The following is a 25,366-nucleotide window of genomic DNA, read 5'->3' as shown; positions in this document are numbered from 1 at the left end:
CTTCCTGTCTCATCCTCACCACACCCCACGCTGCAACCTGGCACGCCCTTGATCTTGCATCTGCCATCATCTTTTTCCTATCTGTCAGCCTGACTCTGACTAGCCCACATTACCTTCAAATGGATGGCATCAGTGGAGCTCTGCTGTACCGTCCTGGGAAACTGTGGACTTAAGGAAACTAATTAGGTGATTCTGATTTAGATCCTTGTGCCTTTACACACACATACACACATTCAGAATAGACATGCTGTCCCCCCAGGAGGCAGATGGGTCTCATATGGGACATGGAATGGAATGTTCCTGGGGTTTATTTTCCATCATGTTGCACTAAGGGAGCTTAAAATTCTCATTGTCTTAAATCTTTGCCACAGTGGGAGGTAGTGTGTGCAGACATGTTTCAGAGAACATGTGTGCATATGTGCATAATATGTTTCTGGATGTATAATACAGGCCAGTGCTAAAATCCTCTTTTTAGTCTTTATCGGGCAAACCAGTTCTGTCCACCTGCAGCTAAAGCAAAGAAGCCAGCAGTGCTGAAAGCATGAGGTTAGTCTGGTAGAGCTCAGAGGAGCCACAGTCTATGGAGCAGTGAGGTGCGAAGGTGCTTTGGAGGGAAAGCCCCGTCTTTTGATCCCACCGAGTGTTGGTGTTGATGGTGTGTTCTGCAGGCTGCCCAGGCCACGGTAGCCACCCTCACCAGGCTTGTAATTACATTTGGGGAATAAAAGCACAGAGGGAGGAAGGGATTTAAATGGTCTGTGTGCTGGGGGTAGAACATGGTCCTTTCACTCTCAGCTGCACGTCTTTGCGGATTTTTTTGCCCAACACTTCAGAACATGATGACAAGAGTCAGTCTAAGGGATGATTGAGCCTATTTCACTTACAAATGAGAGGTTAGAGGTTGTTTTGATAGAATTGTGTGTTTTTTTCCACAGCTGTAGGCATTTCTTTATTGTACTGAAGAAACAAAGTAAAATTCCACTGCAGCTTTTGGGGCACAAATGATATTTTTTTATACTGTGTTCTTGATTTATTGAGAGCAACTTTGAAAATAATATTGTTTCACCACACATGGTGTTTCTATTTCCTATTTTATCACATTTAACTTTCATTAGTGATGCATTGTTGACTTAAGCCAAGCATCCTGAAATAAATTTTGGGCCTCTAGAGGGCACAGGATGAAGCTGAAAACACTAATGTATATGTTATATTATGCATATACAGTACCAGTCACAAGTTTGGATACACCTTCTCATTCAGTGGGTTTTATTTTATTTTATACATTGTAGATCAATACTGAAGACATCAAAACTATGAGAGAGAATACATCTGGAATTATGCTGTAAACAAACAAGTGGTAATCTTCAGTATTAATCAGCAATGTAGAAAATAATTCAATAAAACCCGCTGAATGAGAAGGTGTGTCCAAACTTTTGACTGGTTGTGTGTGTGTGTGTGTGTGTGTGTGTGTGTGTGTGTGTGTGTGTGTGTGTGTGTGTGTGTGTGTGTGTGTGTGTATATATTAGCATTCATTTGTGTGTATGGCTACCTGACAAATGAAAGTCCAAATGAAAGTTCGCTCTGTGTCATGGTCACCACTAGTTCCTTAAAAGCATGCGTGGCTCATTAGCTGCTAGATTCTCCAGTTTATTCACTGGCTAGTTGCCAACTTTATTTGTCCCGTTGGGCAGGTAGTGCACAGTGGGTTTATCAGAGCTTTTTCCGTGAAAGCATCTGCCTACTGCTGGTGGAAACAGGATTGATGAGAACAGAATTTGTGAGAAAATAAAAGCTAAAAAGCTTTGTTTGTTCACTGACATCGCTGCCTTGAACACTCTCACCTGTTTCACTATTCATATAAAAATCACTGATTATCTTGGTTTAGACAGTGTCTGTTTAAGTTTCTTGATAGAAATGAGATTATTCCTTTTCGCAGGTAGAGTACAAAAGCTGTTAGGGGTATCTCTAAACACGCATTTGCCCAGTTTACATTAAGACACCAGAGGGAATAAGCCATTCTGAAGATGTGCAGTGATATTCATAACCCCAGACTTGAGCTCGACCAAAACTGGGTTTTTGGGCCGACTGCTGATGCCAATTTTAGATCGTAGGAAGTGCAAATTTCGGAGACAGGGTTTTATTTGAGTTCTACTGAAAAGAGAAAATGAATAGGTTATTATTTATTAACTATGCAGCAGTGTATTTCACAAGTTAGTTCACTGCTTACCACAAAGACATCACTTGAGTGTGCATGTGCTGCAGACAGTGCAGGCTATTGTAAACATATCGAGGCTCTATGCGTGACAAACTATGTGATGACACGTTATCTAAATTTCTTCAAGCAACACTTTCTGTATTATGTTCTGTTAAACTAAAGTCCTCCCAATATATATACAATATATCTGTAATGGGCCAATTTCGGACAATAAAATTGATGGGCTCGAGTACAAACCGTGTTTTTAGCCTACTTAGCAGCTTTTTTTGCTCTACTTTGAGCATTGATCTGCTTTAGATTCACAGTCAGTATATGAACCTCACTTGTTTATACCACAAAAGCAAAACACACTCAAAAACAACGAAAAAAAGATCCAAAGAAGCCACGTGTCTTTCTATTTCACAGAAATCTTATGTGGTCTAAACCCATTAGACTTGAATTTCTTGCTGTTGCCGATGGATTAGTGGAGAGAAGCACAAAAGCTCCGTCTCCCTTCTCAAACAGAACTGTGAGGTGCTGAGAGTCTGGACGTTTGGTTGTCACTCTTCATTTCAGTCATTGTGTCAGGCTGCTCCAGGCAACAACTGCGGCCAGCTCATATTGATCCGGGTCCTCAGACTTTAACCTGTGTCCTCTCCTCTCCTCTCCTCTCCTCTCCTCTCCTCTCCTCTCCTCTCCTCTCCTCTCCTCTCCTCTCCTCTCCTCTCCTCTCCTCTCCTCTCCTCTCCTCTCCTCTCCTCTCCTACCAAGTAAATGGAATCTTTTTTTGGTGTACCATTAAAAAGATTGAACTAATGCAGTCCCGTACGTCAAGCCTGATTTGTCCAGCTGTGTGGGCTGACGGGGACACCTCCCATCCCTAGGCCTCCGAAACGCCCTTGAATAACCCTCAGCTAGTGCGTCCTTGGATTGGCTGCCTAGCATCCTGCTGAATGCTCTCAGATGTAAGCGGGGGCCTACAAGCTATTCTATATTTGGCACTGTGTCCTCAGACCCAGCAGGAAACCATAACAACAGCTAATTAGCTTTTAATGGATAGACTTTGAAAATGACGTTGTATCATCAGATGTTCCATCCCTCGTAATCTAACTTCAGAGTCTTAGCGTGTTGCTCGTCCCACCTGCATTATCTTCAGATTGCTGTAATTTTATTGCCGTGTTGCAAAAGATTTTTGCTGCCAACGGGTCATGTGATTTGAATCAGTACAGTCTTTTCTAACCGCACTCTCCTCCCCTCCCCTATTAGCATTCAAAGACGGAATTATCCACTCTATAGAGCATTATGCATCTCTCTCTCTCGGTTGTCCATCGCTTGAGGCATTGCAAAGTGGCAAACCTTGATGTTTACCTTAAACCCCTCCAGGAATGACTTTCAAACACCTCTGTGATTTCCCCTTCTGTCACCACAAGGTCTCTCAAGAATTGATTCCCTACACCAGCAGGCATCACACAGCTATGCCTGTGGAGATTTGACTTTAGTACAGAAATAAACAGCAGTGCCATGCAACCCTTCAAGGCTTCGCTCTGATTTAGAGGACATTAAGATTCATTCACAGTGCCCTGCTTCCCTTGTGTGCCACCTCTTCAATTTCCTCCTCTACCAGACTTCAGATTCACGTGTTTGTATCAGAAGGCAGAAGGGCTGTTTATGCATTTGAACAATGCTGACATCCTGTCACAAGGGGCAGGCACTCTGAGGAAGGGGCTGTGGGGGCTGGGAAGCTCAGTTACCATGCAGCCCTATCTATCTTTTCCTCACTTAACATTTGGCCACTTCTGTAAACCTTGTTTTGCCTAGCGTATTGTCAGAGAGAGGGAGCTGGAAATATCAAACCCCCACACCACTTAAAGGGAACAGTCAAATTTTCCACCAACACCGATGGAGACTGTCAAGTCCAATTTTATTCTGCGCCTCTTGTGTTGCTTCCTTCGGCGTCTGTTTGCCACCAACCTGCGCGATATAGCCTCAAACAAACACACGAGCGCATACGAGAGGATGGATGTTCTCACACGCAAGTGCAACAACACACAGAAGTCCAAACACGCACAGAGAGAAGCAGCCCACAGAGCTCAGGGATACATCTGATGTATTTGTATGTTTGTGTGAGCGGATGTATACTGGGCATCTGGAATAACCAGTGCACAGACATCCCACACCAAAACATCGCCTGCACCGTGGCTCGACAGTATCATTAGCCGGCTTCATGTGACGCCACATGGATATTAGTGTCTGTATGCTTGTTTTTCAAAGTACAGTGCATGTAGTTGTGTGAGGTGAGCGTGTGACCATAGCAGACAGTCTGACAGACAGCGTCGTGGCTGTAACCGCCGCCTTTACCCGTGGCTTGACCTTTAGTGACAATCAATCCTTTGTGGACGTGTTCTGCAAAGGCTAAAGGAATTATCAAGCTGCAGGCCCTCTGGCGTCGTTTATCTACAAGCCGGAGGTTACCCAGGTCATAGAAAAACAAGTGGCTCCACTGGTATCTCATCATCGTTAATAGATCCGATTAACTCTGATTATTGATTAAAGAAATTGGTTCACAACCAGGTAAATTATGGTGTCTGTGTTTGTTTTCATCTTACCCATACAAAGAGCCTTTTTCATAAGTAGTCTTTTTTAAATCCGCTGTATACAGTAGTGTAAAGAGTGCTGCTTGCCTTTCATGGATTAATAATTATGGGAAAAATAGAGTTATGGCTTTCATAAAAATTGTTTCAAAACTTGGAAATGTAGTCCGGCTGATGTATCAGTTGGCTTATTACAGCTCTGTCAGTATCTGTGTATGGTTTGCCCATCTATTGAAGTTCATGGAATATATCTTGCATGCATTTTTCTTAAAAGTAAAAAAAAAACAAAAAAAAACAAGTGTTTCTGTGTTTATTTTGATTGTGTCTTTACAAATTCTGTAATTATTTATTATGGAAATAGTCACTTATTAATAAAAAAGGACTGGATGTCACTAAGATGTCAACTAAATAACGTCCCAATTTAATATCCACCAGCTTCTATTTAGCTAAACAATAATAAAATGAGTTTATTCAAAAATTGTTTTGATTGGGTTCTTTTTATTAAGTTGAAATAATCATGACAGGTATTTCTTTCTTTGGCAATAACTAATTGTATCACTTTCAACTAAGTTACCCATTACGAAAACATCTCTTAAGGAAGTGTGTTAATTCTAGATCACATGACCTGCTCCACATGATGTCATTTCCTCCTGAAAGAAAGACTGGCAAGATTCCAAGGCTTTCTTAATTATTTAATATAAAGCAAAGTTTGTAAATTATTTTCAAATTCAATTTTACTGAATTGTCTATATAATATTTCAAAGAATCTTTCTCTAAAAATGCCATGTGGTGTTTGGTTAGAATTAAAGAAATGTTGATTTTAGGCCTGAAAACAGCAAAAATGTCAACTATGTTACAAAATACAGTATATTGACCCAGATAATGGTGTGGAGTCAGTTGATGTGTTCACATTAAGTTATATTGTGAAATATATCAATATTTAAATTTTTTTTACTCCCAAAAAAATCAGTGTTGGCCCCGAAAACTCAGTATTGGTCCGCCTTTACTTGGAAGTGAAGAAAAAGGAGTCTAGAATTTAGTTAAAGAAGATGCAGCCTCAAATTCAACTGGAATTGATGGTGAGTTTATCGGCCACAGTGGACTACTAAATCCTCCATGTGTGTATACATGTATTACTCGTGTTGTGGGGACAAAAATCTGTTGACACATTCACGTATGATTACATTTTAGTGTGAAGACTCAGGTTAAGGTTGCGATAAAGGTTTGGAAAAAGCAAGCAGTGGGTATGGTTTGGGTTGGAGCAAGTCTCCAGGAAATCATTCACTTTCATTGTAATGTCCTCCGAAGTGATGGAAACACAATTGTGTGTGCATGTGTGTGTCCATGTCTGCTCGCAAGTGTGTGTGAAAGAGAGCAATCAGGCACAGCTGTACCTGCCCTCGCTTGGCAGAGCACAGCATTTGCCTGCTTAAAAAAGCAGAAGGTTTTGATATGGCAGAGAAGCAGTCATTTGGCTGATCTAATGGTGGCTCCCATAGGATCCATATCTGTGTGCAAACACCGAGCGAGGGAAGAAAATGGAGTGTACACCCATAAAACCAGCTGAATATTTTATCGTGCCCATCCCCGCCCCCCAGCCCTCACACTGACATCACCAGCATGCCTCCTGTATACTCCTTCTTCTCTTCCTCATTTATTCCCGCACGCGCGTTTTTTTTTTCGCACATGCGATGCACAACACGGAACAACATGCGCCCAGAGGAAGCACCGTTCAAGTTTCTTTGAGAGCATCAGTGCCTGGTCTGTTGCGTTTGAGTTTATTACAGTTGAGATGTTTCCTTTTTTTGTTGAAATGCATTTCTGCAGGTGAATTCAGATCTAAAGACATCCTCGCCCTGGGGATGTCTCCAGCATTCTCTCCTCTCATCTTTCAAACACAATCTCTCCCGTAGCCTTTTATCTCCCCCCGCCCTTCCTCCCACTCTGCCCCCCCCCTCTTCCTCCCACTCTGCCCCCCCAGCTCCTCGCTCCCTCCAGTGTGTGGTTCTGTTCGCTGCCAGCCAGCTCCTGTTGCTGAGCCCAGCTCGTTAAGGGAAACACTGGTGCATGGTCCTCCTCACCTTCCCTCTGCACTGCCTTTTAATTAGACAGCTGTTCGTGTGTGCGTGTGTGTGCAAGTGGAATACACCACGGCTCAGTGTGTGTGTGGTGTTTGAAAAGCGCCTTCACTCAAGATTCGTCTTTTTGAAGTGATTGGTATCACAGTGGCTTGTTTGTTTAAACGGTGGTCTGCACTCAATACCCACCGTACGGAGCTTTTATCGAGCACAAAATGACATTGACGAGCTGCTTCTAGCTTTTAGAAATCAAGTTTTATACAGCACTACATTGAATTAATTTGATATCGCTGACAGTTGGTCAGTCACAACAAGCAATTTGAAGAATGTGTTTGAAATATGTGGTGGGCATTTTTCGCAATTTTCTGACATGTTCTAATTAGCTGAGTAATCAAATAAAAAACCTTTTAATGGTGTGTGGTTGTTGCGCTGTGTTCTACCAATGCATCTTTCTTGTTGCTTGTTTCTCATTCATTCGATGAATTTGCCACTTTTTTATTCCGACGTTAATCATATCACATAGATGTAATAATAGGAGCCTTTATTAATCCCACAGTGGGGAAATTTGCATTGTTACGGCAGCAAAAGGGACAGAGAAATATGATGAGAAAAACAAAAATGATCAAGAAATGCACATACATAGTGGTTCTTTAATTGGTGAATTTTCAGATTGTCTAAATTCTTCTGGATGTGGAAATAACAATATTGTATATATCAGTGGTATTGGGCAGATTCTTTCATGAGTACTGATAGAGAGCTAGCCTAGCCATGCTAGACAACCCACGGCAACGAATTTAATTCTCTGCCAGGGTGGGTCTAGTTATCCTCCATAAGGCTCGAGGTTGGATGCTCCTAAAACTGGCCGGACGAATCACCATGAAGTGTAGAGTCAGAAGGCGGGCGTAACTAAGTGACGACAGAGGCGCGACGATTCTGACAGAAACAACCAGCGCACAATAAACAGTTGTCTTTCGACTCGGCTTTGGCCACAGCCCTTAAAGATTTGAAGCTAAAATTCAACTTGAAAGATAAACAAAGGACGGCACTGAAGTGTTTCATTGAGAAGAAAGACGTATTTGGACTTATGCCGACGGGATATGGCAAATCCTTAATATACCAGTTGGCTCCGCTGGTTGGGAAGCTAATGGGACTTAGCCACAATCCGGCGCTCTAGGAACTACGTCAGCCTATTCGTTGCACTGATTGGTTGTATACCTATCCAATTGCTGCAGAGTGATTTGAAAGACAACCTTTTAGCCCGCCTCCCTCCCTGTTGAGCGTTCCTAGACCCTTGTGTCTTCAGAGCTGGGTCTAGCGCGGCTAGGCTAATAGAGAGCGTCAATATTGGATAATAATGCAACATACCAGGCTAACAGCCTAACATCTGTACTGGTACAGTGAATGACGAGGTTGTTCCCACCTCTGTGGTAATGGAATCAAACCTGCTCTTCATCCCTTTGTGCCAAGAGAGAGTGACTCCTCTCTTCTTCCATATAATCCCATTAACAGCACTTTACTGGAGTAGTGGCTGCCCTGCCCTCTGCAGCACATGCTGTTTGGACAGAGGGCATACTGTGGGCTCTTTAACACCTTACACCTCTCAAACTTGATTCTCACTCTCCCTTTCTCACATGCTGATTCATTTTCTGTCTCTCACTTCTGCTGTTACCAAAAATGTTAGCTGTGTTCGTTCTTGTGAAAAATCTCACCTCATTTTTCCTGTGAACATGTGTATACTTAGGTGTATTCTGCGTATTACTAAGCTGTACGACTTTCAGAGCATTCTGATACCTCAGATGTGTAAATTTGTCATAGAGCAGCATCCCTCTAGCCAAATAGAGCAACCAGAATCAACAGGCGAGATGTTTTTTGTCAAATAAAGTGGATGCTTGTTTGTACACTTGCCAAGGCCTTTGTTTTCCTGTGTTGGTTCATTTAGAAGGAGGTCCCACACCCACCTGAGATTATAAGCTTGGTAGTGGTAGTCTTTTCAACAAGGCCAGTCCTAATCCAACCGTTTAGGTCTCCATGACAACCAGGCTTGTCCCATAAGCTCTGACAGTCTGTGATGATAGCCTTGGTTGTTTGGAGTATATCAGACCTCAGAGGTCCAAAGTGAAATAAGGAGGATTTTCAAAGGCATAGTCGCACAGCTGCAAGGCGAGGCAAAACCACATAGCTCAACACAGCAGTGAAGTGGTGGGCAGCACTCCTACGTTTCAGGGTAAGAAATAAAACACACACCAGGGGCTCAGAGTCACAGAACTCGCATACCACCAAGCCCAGCTATCAAGAACAGCTCTGCTGCATGACATAAGGGGCTAATTATGCTAAGTATAATACATTACCTCTAGCTTGTGCTGTGAAAGCAGCCGTTTCTCTAATGTACTACAAAATCTAAACACACTTAGTAGTGAAGGCTGACATTGGAGAATCAGCGAGGAATCCTAAACCAATGTCCTTGTCAGAGGAAAGAAATGTAATAATGTTGTTGGAGCCAAGCATTTCTGATTAACATGTCATCACAGCCGTCCCCTCTTGTTTCCCTTCTCCTTTTCTCCCGTCTCTCAAGCAGAACTAGTTTACCTTTCATTAGAAGACCCTTGGTGCAGAATGTGTTTGCTGATAAGAGCCAGCGGTTTATCAACAGTTTATAATGGATGGCGTTGGGATTAATCAAATCAGCACACATCCGGAGAAGGGCCGGACTCTGTAAACACAATCAGATCTGACTCTGCAGACCAATTGAGAGAAGTGGAGGAAAGAGAGTCAGAATGAGCAGGGAGGAAAGATAAGTGCAGAAAAGAAATGGAATGAAATTAGAATGAAGTCAATTTGGCAGAAACTGCGTATTTTAGGGCATTATTTCTGTTCCAGACAGAGAGTTGTTTTGCAATACCGGTTGGGGAGTCAGAATGAGCAGTGGTGGGGAGGACTGCAGTCAGAAGTGAGAGAGATACATATGGTCTCAGTGTCTCAGCCTGAGCCAAACACAGTGCATCCTCTGTAACTGGCAAGGCTGGCTCCTCATTATCTGCCTATCTTGGCTTCCATCTGAGGAGAAAATGCAGCGTTGCAGTCTCACTTTAGAAGGACACTGATCACAAGAGCAACTCATCTCAACTGGAGAAAGATTGCGCCCCCCCCCCCCCCCCCCCCCCCTCTCACTTTCTCTCCCCTGTCTCCCACTGCGCTCGGTTGAAGACAGACCGAGATGAGGAATCCTCTCTGTTTTCTGCTTGGAAAAGTGGAAGTTTGAGTCGGAGAGATGGAGCGAAGCTTCAAAAGGCACATGTAATTGAGCAGCTCTAGATAGGCTATCTGGGAACATGAAACAGCAACAGTTGTGACGGAGGGTAATTGCCTCCCCGGGCTCGTATAATGCCTTGTCGAGTCTTTAAACTTGAGCAAACTGCTGGAAGTCCTTATGTCAGCAGGTAATTGGTTCCAGGCATCAGCAGCTATGTGAAATGAAGGAAAGATAGGTTGGTGGGGTGTATGTGTATTTAGAAAAAGAATGTATGAAAGATTCAAAGAAAAGTGTTTGTCTTTATAAGCCTTTTCAAGAGCGTCCAATGGTATTGATTTTTTTTCTCAACAATGTGCTCTGCCTTTCATTTATTCACAGAGCTCAATATTTTCATTAAGTGGCGCTAGAACAAAGCAAAAATGTCTCCTGCTCTTTGCCGGCACATTCTTTCAAATTACATCCTAATGTATTTGTCAAATAATATGGAAAGTTTGACTTCAAGATGGAGGCAAGTATCAGTGGCACATTTTGCACCATGTGGCTTTGAAAACGACTTTCCTAAACATCTTACTGATGAAACTACTTTGAGTAGTTCGCCCTTCACTGTTGCTGACTTTTGAATTTCCAGTTGTGACTTTCTGACCCCAAGATGATCCAGGTCATTGGTATTGCTGAGGCTCCAAGCTATGCAAGATGGGCAACGCTGTGGCCTTCACTGTCAGGGTGTCTGTCCTCTCTGCTGGCCTGCATCCAGCCTCCTTTTCCTGGCTGCAGGATGCAGAGTGGGACCTCAGGAAGGAGATGCTTTATTAGCTGCCCCTGCATGATTAATTGAACATCTGTTCACACAAAGACAACTGACCCCAAATCCCAACTGTTTATCCTCCGTATAAACAGTTAATAAGCCTGTAGTGGATGTTTCATATGGGAGGTGAAGACTGCATTTTCGGAAGCGTATCTATGTTACTGCTATACCCCTCAGTTTGCAGCCGTAGATGAAGTTGTTCTCTGCACATTTATTTTCACAGGTGGACACCGTTTGTGAAAATGGAAGCTTGAGTAGGTGAAAATACACAGAATATTGTTCTCTATGTTTTTTAAAGCTTGAGAGGTGTTGCCAGCAGTCAGTCAGTCAGTTGCTCCCCTGCAGCGCTAGTGTGAAGCTAAAACCCCTTTGCTCTCCCTCCTGATTAGCAGTGTCTTTGTTCCGTTGGCGGTGGCACGCCATGAAGCGTGATTGCAGTGGGCAAACTGACGGCTTTAAAACAAGCCTGCTGCTGTGCTGATCTGCATCACACTTTACCCCCCTCCTTGCTCAACAACGACAAAATCAAATCAGGTTTTGTTTGTTGTTGGGTCTCTGAGCACTAAGCCTCCTAAGAGACTTGGGAATTTAGATTTTTTTTTATTTTTTTTATTTTAATTATTTGTGTGCAGTACTTCTGGGTAAAGGGACATTTCAATGTGGGTGGGAAGTCTGTGATGCAGAAGCAACAAAATTACTCACTGTTGATGGAATGTAGGTATAATTAATGGGGCTATTTGAGATTTCTTTTCTCTTGCCTACAGTTGGTTACCTTGCTGTTTGTCTCAATTCCTGTCCGTCTTTCTCTCTGTCTCCTTCTCCACAGGCTGCATCAATGGCACTGAGCAGCTTGGGCCATGTGTATACAGCCATAGGGGACTATCCGAACGCCCTGGCCAGCCACAAGCAGTGTGTCCTGCTGGCCAAGCAGTCCAAGGATCAGCTGTCTGAGGCTCGTGAACTGGGAAACATGGGGGCCGTCTATATTGCCATGGGAGACTTTGATAATGCTGTCCAATGTCATGAGCAGCACCTCGGCATTGCCAAGGCCCTGGAAAATAAACGAGAGGAAGCCCGGGCCTATAGTAACCTGGGCAGCGCCTACCACTACCACCGTAACTTTGACAAGGCCATGTCCTACCATACTCACGTTCTGGAGCTTGCCCAGGAGCTGGAGGAAAAGTCCATCGAGATGAGAGCCTACGCAGGACTGGGTCATGCTGCTCGCTGTATGCAGGACTTGGAGAGAGCCAAACAGTACCATGAACAGCAGCTGTCTATAGCTGAGGGTTTGAAGGACAGGGCCGCAGAGGGAAGAGCCTCTTCCAATTTGGGTATGTATGCAAAATGTTAAGATTTGTGAGATAAGTTGGCTGTTGAGTGGCGACACTAAAGTCTGCAATATATTCCTGGCATTCTGTGGTAGCATACAGAATGCTGCATAATAACATATAACCACAGTATAATGACCTCAAAACTAAGATGATGAGACGTACTTGTATTTTAGATACCAATGTGACGGGAAATAAACAGCAGCCTAGTATTTTTGGTTTGCTGTAATGTAAGATTGGTTTCATTAGCAAGTATTCAGATCATAAAAAGTAAGTGGTCTTTTGCCTAAAATGTCAGTTACATACTGAAATAACTAGAAGCCAGTCTAAGTAATCTGTCCATAAGACATTAAGAATCAACTTAGTGACTTTGCAAATCTGGAAGGTTGTTAGACTAGCAATCATGTGATCCTATGTAATGACAAAGAGGTACGCTGTATAAATAACTTTTAAAGCTGCAAAGATGAGTTAATTAATTCATTAGTTCACATAGGAGAAAATTAATCAGCTTTTCTGTGTCATATCTGCTCGTAAACTTAGCATTGTTGATTTTTATTGAAAAAAATAAGCAACTTGATTATATTATTTTGGGATTTGCCATATTAAAGTCACTATTTTGACTAGTCTGAGTCACTGGATGTAGACTGCGGGTAGAAGACTGCCTTTTCCACTTTTCGTTTCACACAGCGTTCTCATCCTTCCTCTATCTGCATATTATCAGTTTTCGAATTCCCTTTGCAGCGGCGAACAACAACAACAACCTACAAGCAGGAACCTACATGCTGAAAATTGCAAGTTTTGAACTGGGGAGAAAAGTAGCCTTGCTTCATCCATTCATTCATTTATTTCTGGTGAATGAGACATTTTATCGACAGCGCTACCCTCTCTGTTTGCAAATGTTCCACCAAAATGTTTCTACCACTACTGTTTGGCATGGATATCATTGCTGTGTCCTGGGCTTAGCACCACTTGAAACAACTGTGATTGGTTTGAATAAATACAAACACTCCAGAGCATTGTTCTCCCTATGGCTGAATGATAATGTGGTGCAACCAGACCATTCTCCAGCGCTGACACAGATCTGTGGAGATGGGTCTGGCTTTGCAAGACTAAATTTTTAATGGTATCAAACCATTTTGAATCAAATTTGACAAACTAGCCATTGCTTGAAAGCATATAACATTATGATTCAAAATGCTGTGCTAATACCACATCACCTGAAGTTGCTTACTTTGCAGTAAGATTGCAGACACAGCAAAATGTTCCTCAGACTTTCTGTCATTTACAAGGGCCACATACTCACTAAGACCAAGATTACACTTTGGAATATGTGGACATCCCCCCTGCTACAAGGGAATACATAGATACTATCTACTGTGCATGTATGGAGCAGAGTTCTTGTAGTGGACTAGAAAGTAGTAGAAGAATAACTATTCATCCGTAGTGTCTGCAGCTGTCCATGCGTGTCTCAATAGTATGTAATTGAGGATTAACAGCTCCTCACTGTTCTCTCCTTACTGTCCAAAAACAAAATTCTTCCAAGTTTAAGTCTTTATTTAATTAAAAAAAAGGAGGAAGAAATGCTAGCAAGGTAATCGAGAAAATATTCGACAGATTAACCTATAATGAAAAGAATTACTAGTGAAACAGTCTGCCAGGATTTACAGGATACTTACATACACTTAAAGATTGAGTCAGCAATTCTAGAGAAAGATGGCTTATATTAAACCAGTTACCATATTTAGGTATTTACCAGACCATCTCTCTCACTGCAACTCCCCCCTTCACCCCCATCTTTCCTCCCCTTCCCTTTCCCTCTGTGCAGTGCGCGGTCATGAATGCGCACAGGACATGCTGGAATAGTGATGTGTGGATCAGTCTGAGCCTCTTTGTCTGCTTCCCATTTACAGAGAGAGGGTTGTACGTGAACAAAGGAATTTTTTTTGCTTTCAGCTCGCTCACAGAACGGACAGAAACACCTTACTGGTTGCATTGCTTTGCATTGTGGCGAAAATTAAGCCAGGGAATCCTTTTTGTTTCAGGGCCCGTCTGTTGTTGGTCTGATCACAGACTGAGTGTGTTGGTTTTGTACTGTCAATCAACATTGTCTATGCTAATGAGCACCGGTTACCTCCCGGGGACACAAGAAGGGTTTTGGCATCTGTATTCTCCTTACAAATGATTAGTGGAATCCCTCACTCAGGGTATCCTCCCATCACTTCAGATGGAAGTCCATGCTGTGTCTCGTGAATGCATGTCTTCCTTTGACATTCAGTTTCAACCATAGCTGTCAGAACAATGTGAAAGTGTCCAGGAGCAGAATGACAAAGCTAAGGGTGCTTCCTTGCATCGTCTCTCCTCCAGTGACCACTGTCACGGAGGATCTGAAGAGGAGAGGCTTCTGGAGGAGTTCAGAAAGAGGAAACGCTGCAGTATGCTAGCTCTCACATCCTCGCTGATAGGAGCAAAGAGTCAAGAGTGAGGGAAGCAAGGAGACATGTTAGCATAATTAAAAGCACCCTGTGTGTTATCACATCCTCCGAGATAAGGAAGCACCTGGTAGTTGGACAGTAAGAAATCTTGCAGCCTTGAAATAGGTTACTGATAAAAGCGTTTACTGATTGTGTTCTGCAACATGAGGCTTTAGGTGTATGTTTAGCTAGCTTGAACATGTCAGAACATGGAAGGTGACTGATGACACTGAAGATCATGGTGCTCTGTGATTATGCTACATATGTAAAGTCCAGCTTGTTGTCTTCTTGTCTGGGGATCTAGTATCGGAGCCTCCATTTCCTGCTGATATTTTCAGTGTGCTCCTGGCTGCACTTCTTTGTCTTCATTTAAATACACTCTTTACTTATTGTTGCTTATGGTCGGTAAAACTTTAGTGTTTTTTTTTTTTCTTTAAGCAAAGGCAGGCAGTTTATTATCTACTGATGATGCACTATATCATCACTACTTTATTTAAAGTTGTTTGTAGATACACTTTAATGGTTAAGTTAAGTTCACAGAGGACAGTGCCCTGTGGATTATTTAAGTGCAGGGTGTCTGCATGGAAATCAGGGAAGAAGATGGTGTGTTAAAGTAATTTGTGATCCCAAGACGTTGTAAAGCGGTGGAATGCCAGCATATATCACATACAGTCAGCGTATAAATAAACCCTATAAAAACTGTATAATTTTTCACAGGGAAATCTCCCGACATTAATCTGCTCTGCTCTCACCTTCACACTAGTTTGGACCTAATCACATCTTGAAGTGAAATGTGGTGCGAAGATAAATAAAAATGAGATGGGAGAAATTAAACATAGGATAAAGTATTTTGAGCGGAATCTCAAAATGTAATTAACATTCTCCATACAGTCCAGCGTTTTACAGCTAAATCCCGCTCAAATGAAATTATTAGCAAGGTAACCCTGTGGCGTCTGCTAATGTAAAGATGAAAGGAATGTTAGGGATAAAGGTGTCCCTTTGGATTTTCAATGCCCTGTGAGATATATGATATGGGCAATTCTTCTGTATTTAGTCGAGCAATTACAACCTGCGCTGAATGACTTACGATAGCCATCAAGACGGCAGTAAACCTGACTCTAATGGACAACTAAGAGGCATAGTAGTTTCTTCCAGATGAATTATTCTTTAACCTAATGTGCGAAATTGTGCAAGTAAAGAGTAGGGTTAATCATCCAAACATAAATTCAAGACGTCCTTTGACCAGCCTAATGGCCGCACACCCTGGTCAGCTCTTAGCTTCAACACACACACACCTGATGTTAAAAGTGAGCTGACGACTGGTTGTCATAAATTAGGGCTCCTGAAAGAACATTTTATGATGTTGCAGTACATGTGAGCTTTATTACGAGTGGGCACTGTGTGTCAGGCAGCAAATTTATTCCTATCTGTCATGTGATTGCCATTATGGCGGTAACAGCACTTTTGTTCATTATTAGCAGCAACATTACAGTTCTTCCAGTCCATGACAGAGTAATGATAGTGTAGCTGATTCGACATCAAAGACCTGCAGCTGGAGACAGAGCAAAAGCTAAATGAGTGGGTGGTAGCAGTCAAGCCTGTTGCTCCATGGAGACGGCCTGGACGATCCTGACCATCATGTGGATACAGTAGCACTTGACACCCAGGGGAGCTTGTTGCCCATCTCAGTGCTGCCTGATCTGTCGGTACTTCTTGTCTATTTTCTCCCTCTTCACTTTTTGATGCCTCCCTCCCTCACTCTCTCCGTCTCCCCTCACCCCTACTGATTGTAATCTGCAGCTGTCAAGCTCCCAGTAATTGAAACTGACTTGATGAATCGCTTAATTACCTTTAATAGCTGATTCAAGAGGAGCTGAATAATGAAGATAACAGAGAATGAAGTGGAGGTTGTGAAGCATCAGTCTGTAATTGCCCCATTGTTGTTGTTTTTGTTTGCGGCAGTGGGGCGTGCATTGTTTTTCCGTCATCGGCGCCCGTGAGCCTGCTTAGCACAAGAAGATACGGGGCGAAAACGAACAGGATGTTGTTTCAGACTTCAAGAAAAGAAAAAAAAAGACTGCCTTTACGCTGTGCACAAAGAGGGAATGGATGATCGAGTGAAGATTAACGAGCAATGATAAAAGCGAAAAACAAAAGATGGGAAGGAGGAAGTTGCAGAAACAAGAACTTTTATTATGCCCTCTCAGCTTGTCGTTAATGTTGCGTGCAGTGTGGGTGGAGCAGCAGCTGACATGGCTCTGAGGTACAGTTGTATAGAGATTGCCATGCTTTAATATCTAACCATGATGCCCAGCGGTACCAACAGCCCTGGCTCAGCACACTCTGACCTATAAAGGATATGAAAATGTTGCATTCCAGCCCATTTATTATTCATTAATTGGCTAGCTTACCCCCCTAGTCAGCAATATTTAATATCTGAGAGGACTGAAGCGGTGGGATTCCGTGTAGTTCACATTTGTGGCATTCATGGAACAGAATCCAAATTGTATTATTTTCTCTTGCATTTCTCTTCAAAGAGACTTTAAATAAGTTTGTTTGGAAGTGTTTGTATGTAGCTTGGCCTTTCTCTGTGTGTATGTGTTTGGTTCTCTTGATTCACACCTCCTCGTTTGACCATATGTCTGCAAGAAGTCACTTGAAGTGTTGACTCCATCAGTTGGAACGGCTGGAGGTGAAAGTCCTAATTAGGCATATTTTTTTCTCTTCCTTTTATCCAGCGTCCCCGGGGATTGCTTTCTGCTGATGTTCACGAAAACAAAAGCAAAGGAAAGAGCAAAACAATAGAGAGAAGAGATCACAAAACGGCACACAATCGCCCAACGTGCAAAGCGATGCTCTGTGTTTAGATCTTGTCACTAGTATAACTACTACAGGACACGACTTCTGTGTTGAAGCAGTTTCAGACCTTTGATGATGAACCCCTTGTGCACTTTTCGCACCGCTGCTTTTTCCATTTGTGAGTCATGTGAGAGTAACCACTGGAGTCCACATTTCAGAAAATCTGTTGTGTAAAGCTGCTTTGTTCACACGTCTGATTACCAGGTTTTGTAACATGTCGGACAAAAACACCGTTAGCAGGCTGAGCTTAGTGATTTTAATAGGCAATTTGTTGTCAGTCGTGTTGAAATCTAGCAACACTGACCCTGAGACTGAGAGCTCTTCTGCCTCTTATTGTGAAAGAAAATTATATGGATGTAGCCCTTTGAGTGAGTGGCGTATAAATAGCCAGAAAAATCAAATAATTAGTAGATCCTTTTCATCATCATTATTATCATCCTCATCATAACACTGCGGCTGTGTGGACATAAATCCTGTACTTTTCCGACATGCTGTAAGCAGACTGCCCACAGCTGGAGTAAACTACCGACAGGGACTAGACTTGCCTGGAGCGCCGAAGCATAGAGATTATTCGGTTTTGTACCTAAGCCTTTGGAAACAGCAGTGACTGTAGATATATTATTAGTCTGACCAGGAAAGCGAGCAGCAGAGGGGCAGAATTTACAGAGGAATTTAGAGAGCCTAATTGCCAAGCCGGGATGAATGAAGGAACAACGTAAGGAGAAAGACGGTGAAAGAGCCTCACAAATACACAAAAAAGAGCATTTATCTGACATCGGTGACATCTTCAGCTCCTCATTAATGACCATGTAAATGCCTTGTGTAAATATTCCTGCAAAAGGAAAAATGAGGACAAATGGAGCAGTGGCTGGAGAAGCAGTGATGTGGTGGTGGGATTATTAGGATGCCAGTCTTACGTTTCTCTCTTGGAGAGGTCTTTGCTAGCCCGTGGATCTTTTTAGCCTGGCTCCAAATTTCTGTTTGCTGGAAAAGCAGCAGACGCTCCCTGCCTCCCCTCTCATGGCCCCCTTAAGCTCATGACCGAGGACTGAGCCAGAAACTGGACTTGAGGCCCTGTGAAACAAACTCTCCCAGTCCTTATCCTCACACCAGAGTGTAGCTCACCGTCCATATGCACTCCTTGTTCCACTCACTGCAGGGCTATTAAATGAAACAAAAGAGTGTGGCATTCTTCTGCACTAAGGAACTGTGCCCTTTTTCTGGCACATCTGTAAATTCAGCATGAAATGTGATCTGTTCCTAAACAGACAAGAGATTGCAAACAAAAAAAGAAGTTGAGGCAACTGAGGCTGAACATTGTTGTTAAGGAGGCAGGAGGAATCACATGTCATGCGTGTGGACGGTGCAGAGAGATTTGTTTTAGTGAGGGGTGAAGGTCAGTGTGAGCGGAAAAGAAGAGCAGATCGGCTGGAAGAGGGCGAGCACAGCACTCTGAATCTTGTTGCTGGCAGACCACCCAGTGAGCATCTATTTATCTATCCATACCCCGTCATTTTTTTTTTATCTCCGTTCTTCGTCTCTCTCTGCCAGTCAGACTGTAGATGTCTGTCTGAGAGTGAGGATTTGCTACCTTAAGCCCAAACCCCAAAAACTCCGCCCCTTTCTGCAGACCCCAGGAGGATCCGATGTCTGCTTTAGCTCACTGCTTCCCCCAGCAGATCGTAAAATACACCATTGTATATTGTATTATCATGCTTCTCTGTTGAGACACTTAAACTAATATAAGCATGTAGTCTTTCATCTTCCATTCACGGATGTGATTTGAAGTCTCCCCTTATTTTTTCCATTATGATGCAATCATCCACGTGCCATCTTCAGAGGTTACATGTGCTCCTCATGTTTCTGTTTCACCATCCATGACTTAAATAATGCTACTGTTGTGCAGTATTTTTCAACCTAAATCTATAGCCTTAACCACATTTTAAGACAGAGAGCCGCATTTGCTCTTTATCATTTCAATGTATGTATTCTGTTATTGATTAATTAATACGCACAGCTAGAAAAATAGAACCAGTAGATCTACTTAGGAAAAAAATCAATGTGGATGTTCTACCCTACTTTATCTCCTTAAGTGGTGCTCTTCAACAGTTTATTATTGTAAAGTATTTTTTTTCCGGCTCTTTCAAACACTACTATATTGTGTTTTTAATATAGTCTTGATTTCTTACACGTATTACATTCATTAATAATGACCCTGAACTCTTTCCATTTCAGAAACTATGAAAGGTATTCAGAGGTACTTAACTATTTATGCTAACTGCGGTCGGATAAAATGTTTCGTGAATGCTGTCCAACCTCACTGGGATTTTCCTCAAAGTCTGATTTCCCCATTTTGATATTTTACCAGCCTCTTCCAGTCGAGACTCAAATTAGCATCAAAATTTCCGCAAACACCATAATTCTGATGTCCTGCTCTGGTTTTTTACTTCTCAAACGTGATCGTAAATTTTAATGTTGACCTCGTTCGAAAATATACATGAGGAAGAAAATCGAATCATTATTTTGGGCTCAGGGTGGTCATCTCTCCTCTAGTCCCAGTATCGCCCCAGCACAGTGGCAGCAACGCTATTGTTGGTTAAAAATCCTCTTAGCTAACTGGAGGCAGCAGCTCTCTGGACCTTCCCAGCTCCTGGAGGAATGACACAGTGATTTACTCAGAACACGACACCATCCCTCAAAGTCATCACTGCCGCATATCCCTCTATGTACAGCCAGCTGTGTAATGAAAAGTGACAACACATTGCCATGCTTTTAATGTCTTTGGTCATGGGGGGATGGATAGGGTTCAGTTTAAAAGTATTTCAGTGGTGTGGTGTGGGCTTTATCCTGTTTTTTCACTGCTTTGTCTCAAGCTGTGCGATGAATATTTGAGCCTTTTTTTTTTTGTCTTAGTCAAATGCGTTTAGCATGCACCACAGACTTACAGTGAAATCGGAGGTTAAATTTAATCCCAGGACTGATATTTTGTTGAGGTCATTTAGATTTGGACAGCATGCCACAGTGACCACATGAGCCAGACGCCCCTTAATAATTCCCAATTTCTGTGTTGCAGCAATATTTACCATCATGTTTGGTATGGTTTTATTTACTGTTCTGCTGGATAGTATTCCCAAAGGGTTCCGTAATCCTCTTACCATATGGGGGGTGCTCAGAAAACATTTTCTTGCCTCAAGTGTGGCTCCAGGCGTAGCCTAAGGCTTATGGCAATTTTGACTCCATGGCAGCTTCCAAGCCCAACCTCAAACCTGCCCATACTCCCACAGCCTCTGTCCAGCCGGTGTCCTTTACCCCCACGTCCATCACTGAGCTCCTGATCCATTTTTAGCCTGCAGCATGGAACATGTTTGCTGGTAATACATCAGTAGGCATTATAGCCTCAGTAAGATCAGCCTCCATTGGGGAAAGCATAACCTTGGGAGTGACTTTGTGGCGAGAGCTGTCACTGCTTCTCCAACTAGCCTGCTGTGAATCTTAACATGCTTCCACTCATAGGAAAGAGCAGAGGGAAAAGCAAAGCTGAGGGGTTCGTCCAAGATGTAGGAAATGTCTGTGCCAGCATCATTTTAAAACCCAAACAGGCAAATTTTTTACTGTACTTGTAGTGTTCATAGTTAACAACAATACGGATTTAACTCTTTGTCAAGGTCTTTATTGCTTTTTCATTTGCAAACTAGTCTTTCTCAACATTTGGCAGCACTGCATCTCCGTCTCTCTGTGCTCTACTCTGTGAGATGTCGAGCATACCAATTCCTCAGGGCCGTGACCTGATGATTACAGGGTCACTTCAGGTTGTATCACTTTATCCTGAGAACACAAGCAAGCAAACAAACAGCCAATCAGGCTTGATTTGTCGGTAGGTCTGTCCTACATGCTGAATCATGGTCTGAATTAAGTAGGCAAAGGATCTGTGTGATTATGTCCCCCCTCCCCCCAAAAAAATCCAATTTATTTGCAGAAAGCTGGTGGATTTATTTGCTATGTCTAATTTTTAGGCACCCAATTCAGGCAGGTTTAATTTTTAATTAACCTCCTTCTTCATACTTGATTTAGAGTGAAATGTTGTTGATGCATGATTCACATATGTGAACTAGGTCAATGTCTTACACCAGCCCAGTAAAGTATGTATGAATATATGTAAATAGCTTGTAAGCTAATATAAAGCCCGTGGTTTATTCTGTAACGGCACCAAATCCAAATTTCCAGTTGTTGTTGGTGTAATGTGCTGCTTTTTATCTTCATCCAGCATCAGACTGCTTATCCACATCAACATGTAACTTGTGCAGTCGTTTGAGCGGTCTGTTTAGCTTCAGTCCCAGTGTTTATGTAGCCTGTGTTCAGGCCCATAATGTGGCAGGTTTCGGATGAAATAAATGGGAAAACACACATGGCGGTAACTAATCCCAGCGGCACCATCACATGCTCACCACAAGCCACAGAGCCCCTCTCCGTCCATGGTTCCCACCCACTCTGGCTCCAGAACCGTTTCCATCCCCCCATGTCCCATCAGTGGCTGTACCCCGTCCTACTACCCCATTAGCCTCCATGCTGATGCAGCAAAGCAGTGATGGTCAGGCTGTGTGGTGGATGAAAGACTTAGTTATTTGCCTTGCAGCTGGTTTCTCTGTCTCCATCCACCAGCCTGCAGCCATTCTGTCTTCTCTTTCAGTAAGGTTTAATATTATCAGTGCAATTATTATCTCTGAAAGCTGGGTGACAATGCAAAAGAGGAGACTGAGAGATTAGCAGTGAGTCTCAGAGAGAAGAAGGGTAGATAGGGTAGATATGCTGTGATGTCTCTTTACTCTGCTGTGTATTTGTCAATGTGCATGAGTGTATAGGTGTGGGTGCACGTTTGTTTGGGTGTGTGTTGCGTGTGTGTATGAGTGTGTGTGTGCCAGATGGCTGCCTGGCTGTGGGGTAAAGCTATTATTTTTCAGAGGATGGTATTTTATCAGAGATAATACGCTCAATTCACTGGGTTCTGTATTATTTATTGTTTCTCCACACTTATCTCATTTTTTCTAAAGTTGTTTGCTGAGCTTTCCATCTACTATTCACGCTCTCCCCTACTTTTACTTCCCCTCTCTCTTTCTTTTTTTGCTCTCTCACAACTATTTCCAACCCTCTGCAAAAGTTGGTTGGTTTTGGTAAATCCCTGTAAGACGCAATCATCAAAGGCTGCTTAAACAATCAAAAGATTCTATTTTGTGTTATAATAACTCTGTTTGATTGCACTACATTTTAATGACCATAATTCTGTGGGAGAGTGTGTTGTGTAAGCAGAGAACAGATGGCTCAGAGAGCATATTTTAACAACCAAATGACTTGTTTTGTACATGAAGAGCTGACGAGGCACTTGAATTTTACTCAATTACGATTTTCCCCTGAATAGGTCTTTAACTTCCTCCTCTTGCTCTCTCGTCTCTCTCCACAGGCATCATCCACCAGATGAAAGGGGACTATGAGACTGCACTGAAACTCCACAAAACACACCTGGCCATTGCTCAGGAGCTGAATGACTATGCTGCTCAGGGCCGGTCTTATGGCAACATGGGTAACGCCTACAACGCTCTGGGAGCCTTTGACCAGGCTGTTCGCTACCACCGCCAGGAGCTGCAGATCTCCATGGAGGTCAATGACCGGGCCTCGCAGGCCTCTACGCACGGCAACCTGGCTGTGGCTTACCAAGCTCTGGGTGCCCATGACCGTGCTCTGCAGCATTACCAGAACCACCTCAACATAGCTCGTGAGCTCAGAGATGTCCAGAGTGAAGCGCGGGCTCTGGGCAACCTCGGCAACTTCCACTGCTCTCGGGGAGAGTTTCCTCAGGCTGTACCCTACTATGAGCAGTACCTCCGGCTGTCCCCTGACCTCCAGGACATGGAGAGTGAAGGGAAAGTCTGTCACAATCTGGGTTATGCCCACTACTGCTTGGGGAACTACCAGGATGCTGTCAAATACTATGAGCAGGACCTTGCTCTGGCCAAGGACCTTCATGATAAACTGAGTCAGGCCAAGGCATACTGCAACCTTGGTTTGGCTTTCAAGGCTCTAGGAGACTTCACAAAGGCAGAAGAGTGTCAGAAGTACCTGTTGTCGTTGGCCCAGTCCCTGAACAATGCACAGGCTCGCTTCAGAGCTCTCGGGAACCTGGGAGACATATTTGTCTGTAAAAAGGACGTGGCTGGAGCCATTCAGTTTTATGAACAGCAGCTGGCTTTAGCTCACCAGGTGTGGCCAACTTTAAACATACATAGAAAATGTTATTTGGAATACAGTTTGATATTCACTCACGTCCTTCATACTAATATGGTGAAATTCTTTCTTGTTTCAGGTGAAGGAGCGTAGAATGGAGGCCTGTGCATACGCCGCCCTCGGAGCCACCTACAGACTTGTACAGAAATATGACAAAGCCCTGGGCTACCACACTCAGGAGTTAGAGGTGTACCAGGAGCTCGGTGATGTGTCCGGAGAGTGCAAAGCCCACGGTCACCTGGCAGCTGTCTATATGGCCCTTGGGAAGTACGCCATGGCCTTCAAGAGCTACGAAGAGCAGTTAGAGCTAGGTCGGAGGCTGAAGGATCCTGTTGTGGAGGCTCAGGTGTATGGAAACATGGGCATCACCAAAATGAATGTAGGTGTAATGGAGGAAGCTATCGGCTACCTGGAGCAGCAGCTGGCCACTTTACAGCAGCTGAGTGGCAATGAAGCAGTAATGGACCGGGGCAGAGCCTATGGAAACCTGGGAGACTGCTATGAGGCCCTGGGAGACTTTGAGGAAGCCATCAAGTACTATGACCAGTATCTGTCAGTGGCCCAGAGCCTCAACCGCATGCAGGACCAGGAGAAAGCCTATAGAGGCTTAGGAAATGGACACAGGTGAGAGTCATATTATGGGAAAAATAATTATCAGTGTCAGTTTCCTCTAGCTCTTTGTGTAGCAGATAATTGTATTCACACTTGTTTTGTTTTTTTTTACAAATAATCACAGTACTTTGCATATAATTGCCCTTTTGTGCTCACTATCAAGGACCACCATAGTTTACAGACCCCTTGCTGGTGAGCAGCGCTTGGATGTTAGTCTGGTGCTAGCTGTCTCAGCAGCAGCCTAGTGGCCCTGGCCTTATCTGTATGCAAAGTGGCTTTGGCACACAGACGGAAGCACAGTTATTTCTAGACAACCTCTTACATCTTGTGTCTCTTCTCCCTTCTATTTTCCCTTATGCTTCAAAGAGCTGATAGCAACCTGGGAGACTACCCTGCAAAATAAAACACGAAAGGCTTGGCGAAATCCTCATTTCAGAGATGATTTTCTTCTCATTGTGCGTCATCGGCATGGCACCACGGCAATCACACGCAGCTGTATTAGCCATGCATGAGTTCAGAAGGGAATAATAGACATCAAACCCTTCTCATCTTGCAGCAGCTCTTAGTCAGGCAAATATATTATCACACACAACATTAATTAAGCTGAAGGCTTTTATTCTTTTAATGCTCCATTTGAACCAGCATCCAGCAATTGTTGGTGTGCCTGAGAATGTGAATAAAGTCTTTTTGAAAGCTGTGAAGCCAACTGAAATGTTCAGATGGGATGAATGCCACCCTGTCAACACATACACAAGAGGATGGAAGCAGGCATCTTTTGACAGATGACCCATCTCATATTAGAGGATGGTAAACAGCATTATCCTTCAAAAACAGTCTACATTTCAAATTTCATATCATGCCTCAAACATTTCTCATATAGCCTTTCACACACAATTTTG

General features: G+C 43.2%; 1 protein-coding gene across 3 annotated transcripts in view; it reads left to right on the top strand.

Annotated features, from left to right (window-relative positions):
* Nucleotides 1-25,366, top strand: part of LOC110957978 (tetratricopeptide repeat protein 28-like) — a 183,358-nt gene that overhangs the window by 131,119 nt on the left and 26,873 nt on the right. For all 3 annotated transcript variants that reach the window (XM_051950752.1, XM_051950751.1, XM_051950753.1), the window contains 3 exons: nucleotides 11,745-12,252; nucleotides 23,035-23,831; nucleotides 23,935-24,479. In XM_051950752.1, coding sequence (XP_051806712.1) covers nucleotides 11,745-12,252; nucleotides 23,035-23,831; nucleotides 23,935-24,479 — 1,850 coding nt within the window. The remainder of the gene's footprint in view (nucleotides 1-11,744; nucleotides 12,253-23,034; nucleotides 23,832-23,934; nucleotides 24,480-25,366) is intronic.

The sequence above is a fragment of the Acanthochromis polyacanthus genome, chromosome 7 (genome assembly GCF_021347895.1).
Source record: "Acanthochromis polyacanthus isolate Apoly-LR-REF ecotype Palm Island chromosome 7, KAUST_Apoly_ChrSc, whole genome shotgun sequence".
Classification (NCBI taxonomy): Eukaryota; Metazoa; Chordata; class Actinopteri; family Pomacentridae; genus Acanthochromis; species Acanthochromis polyacanthus.
The sequence above is the reverse complement of the archived record's forward strand: the minus strand, read 5'-3'. Positions and strand labels throughout refer to the sequence as shown.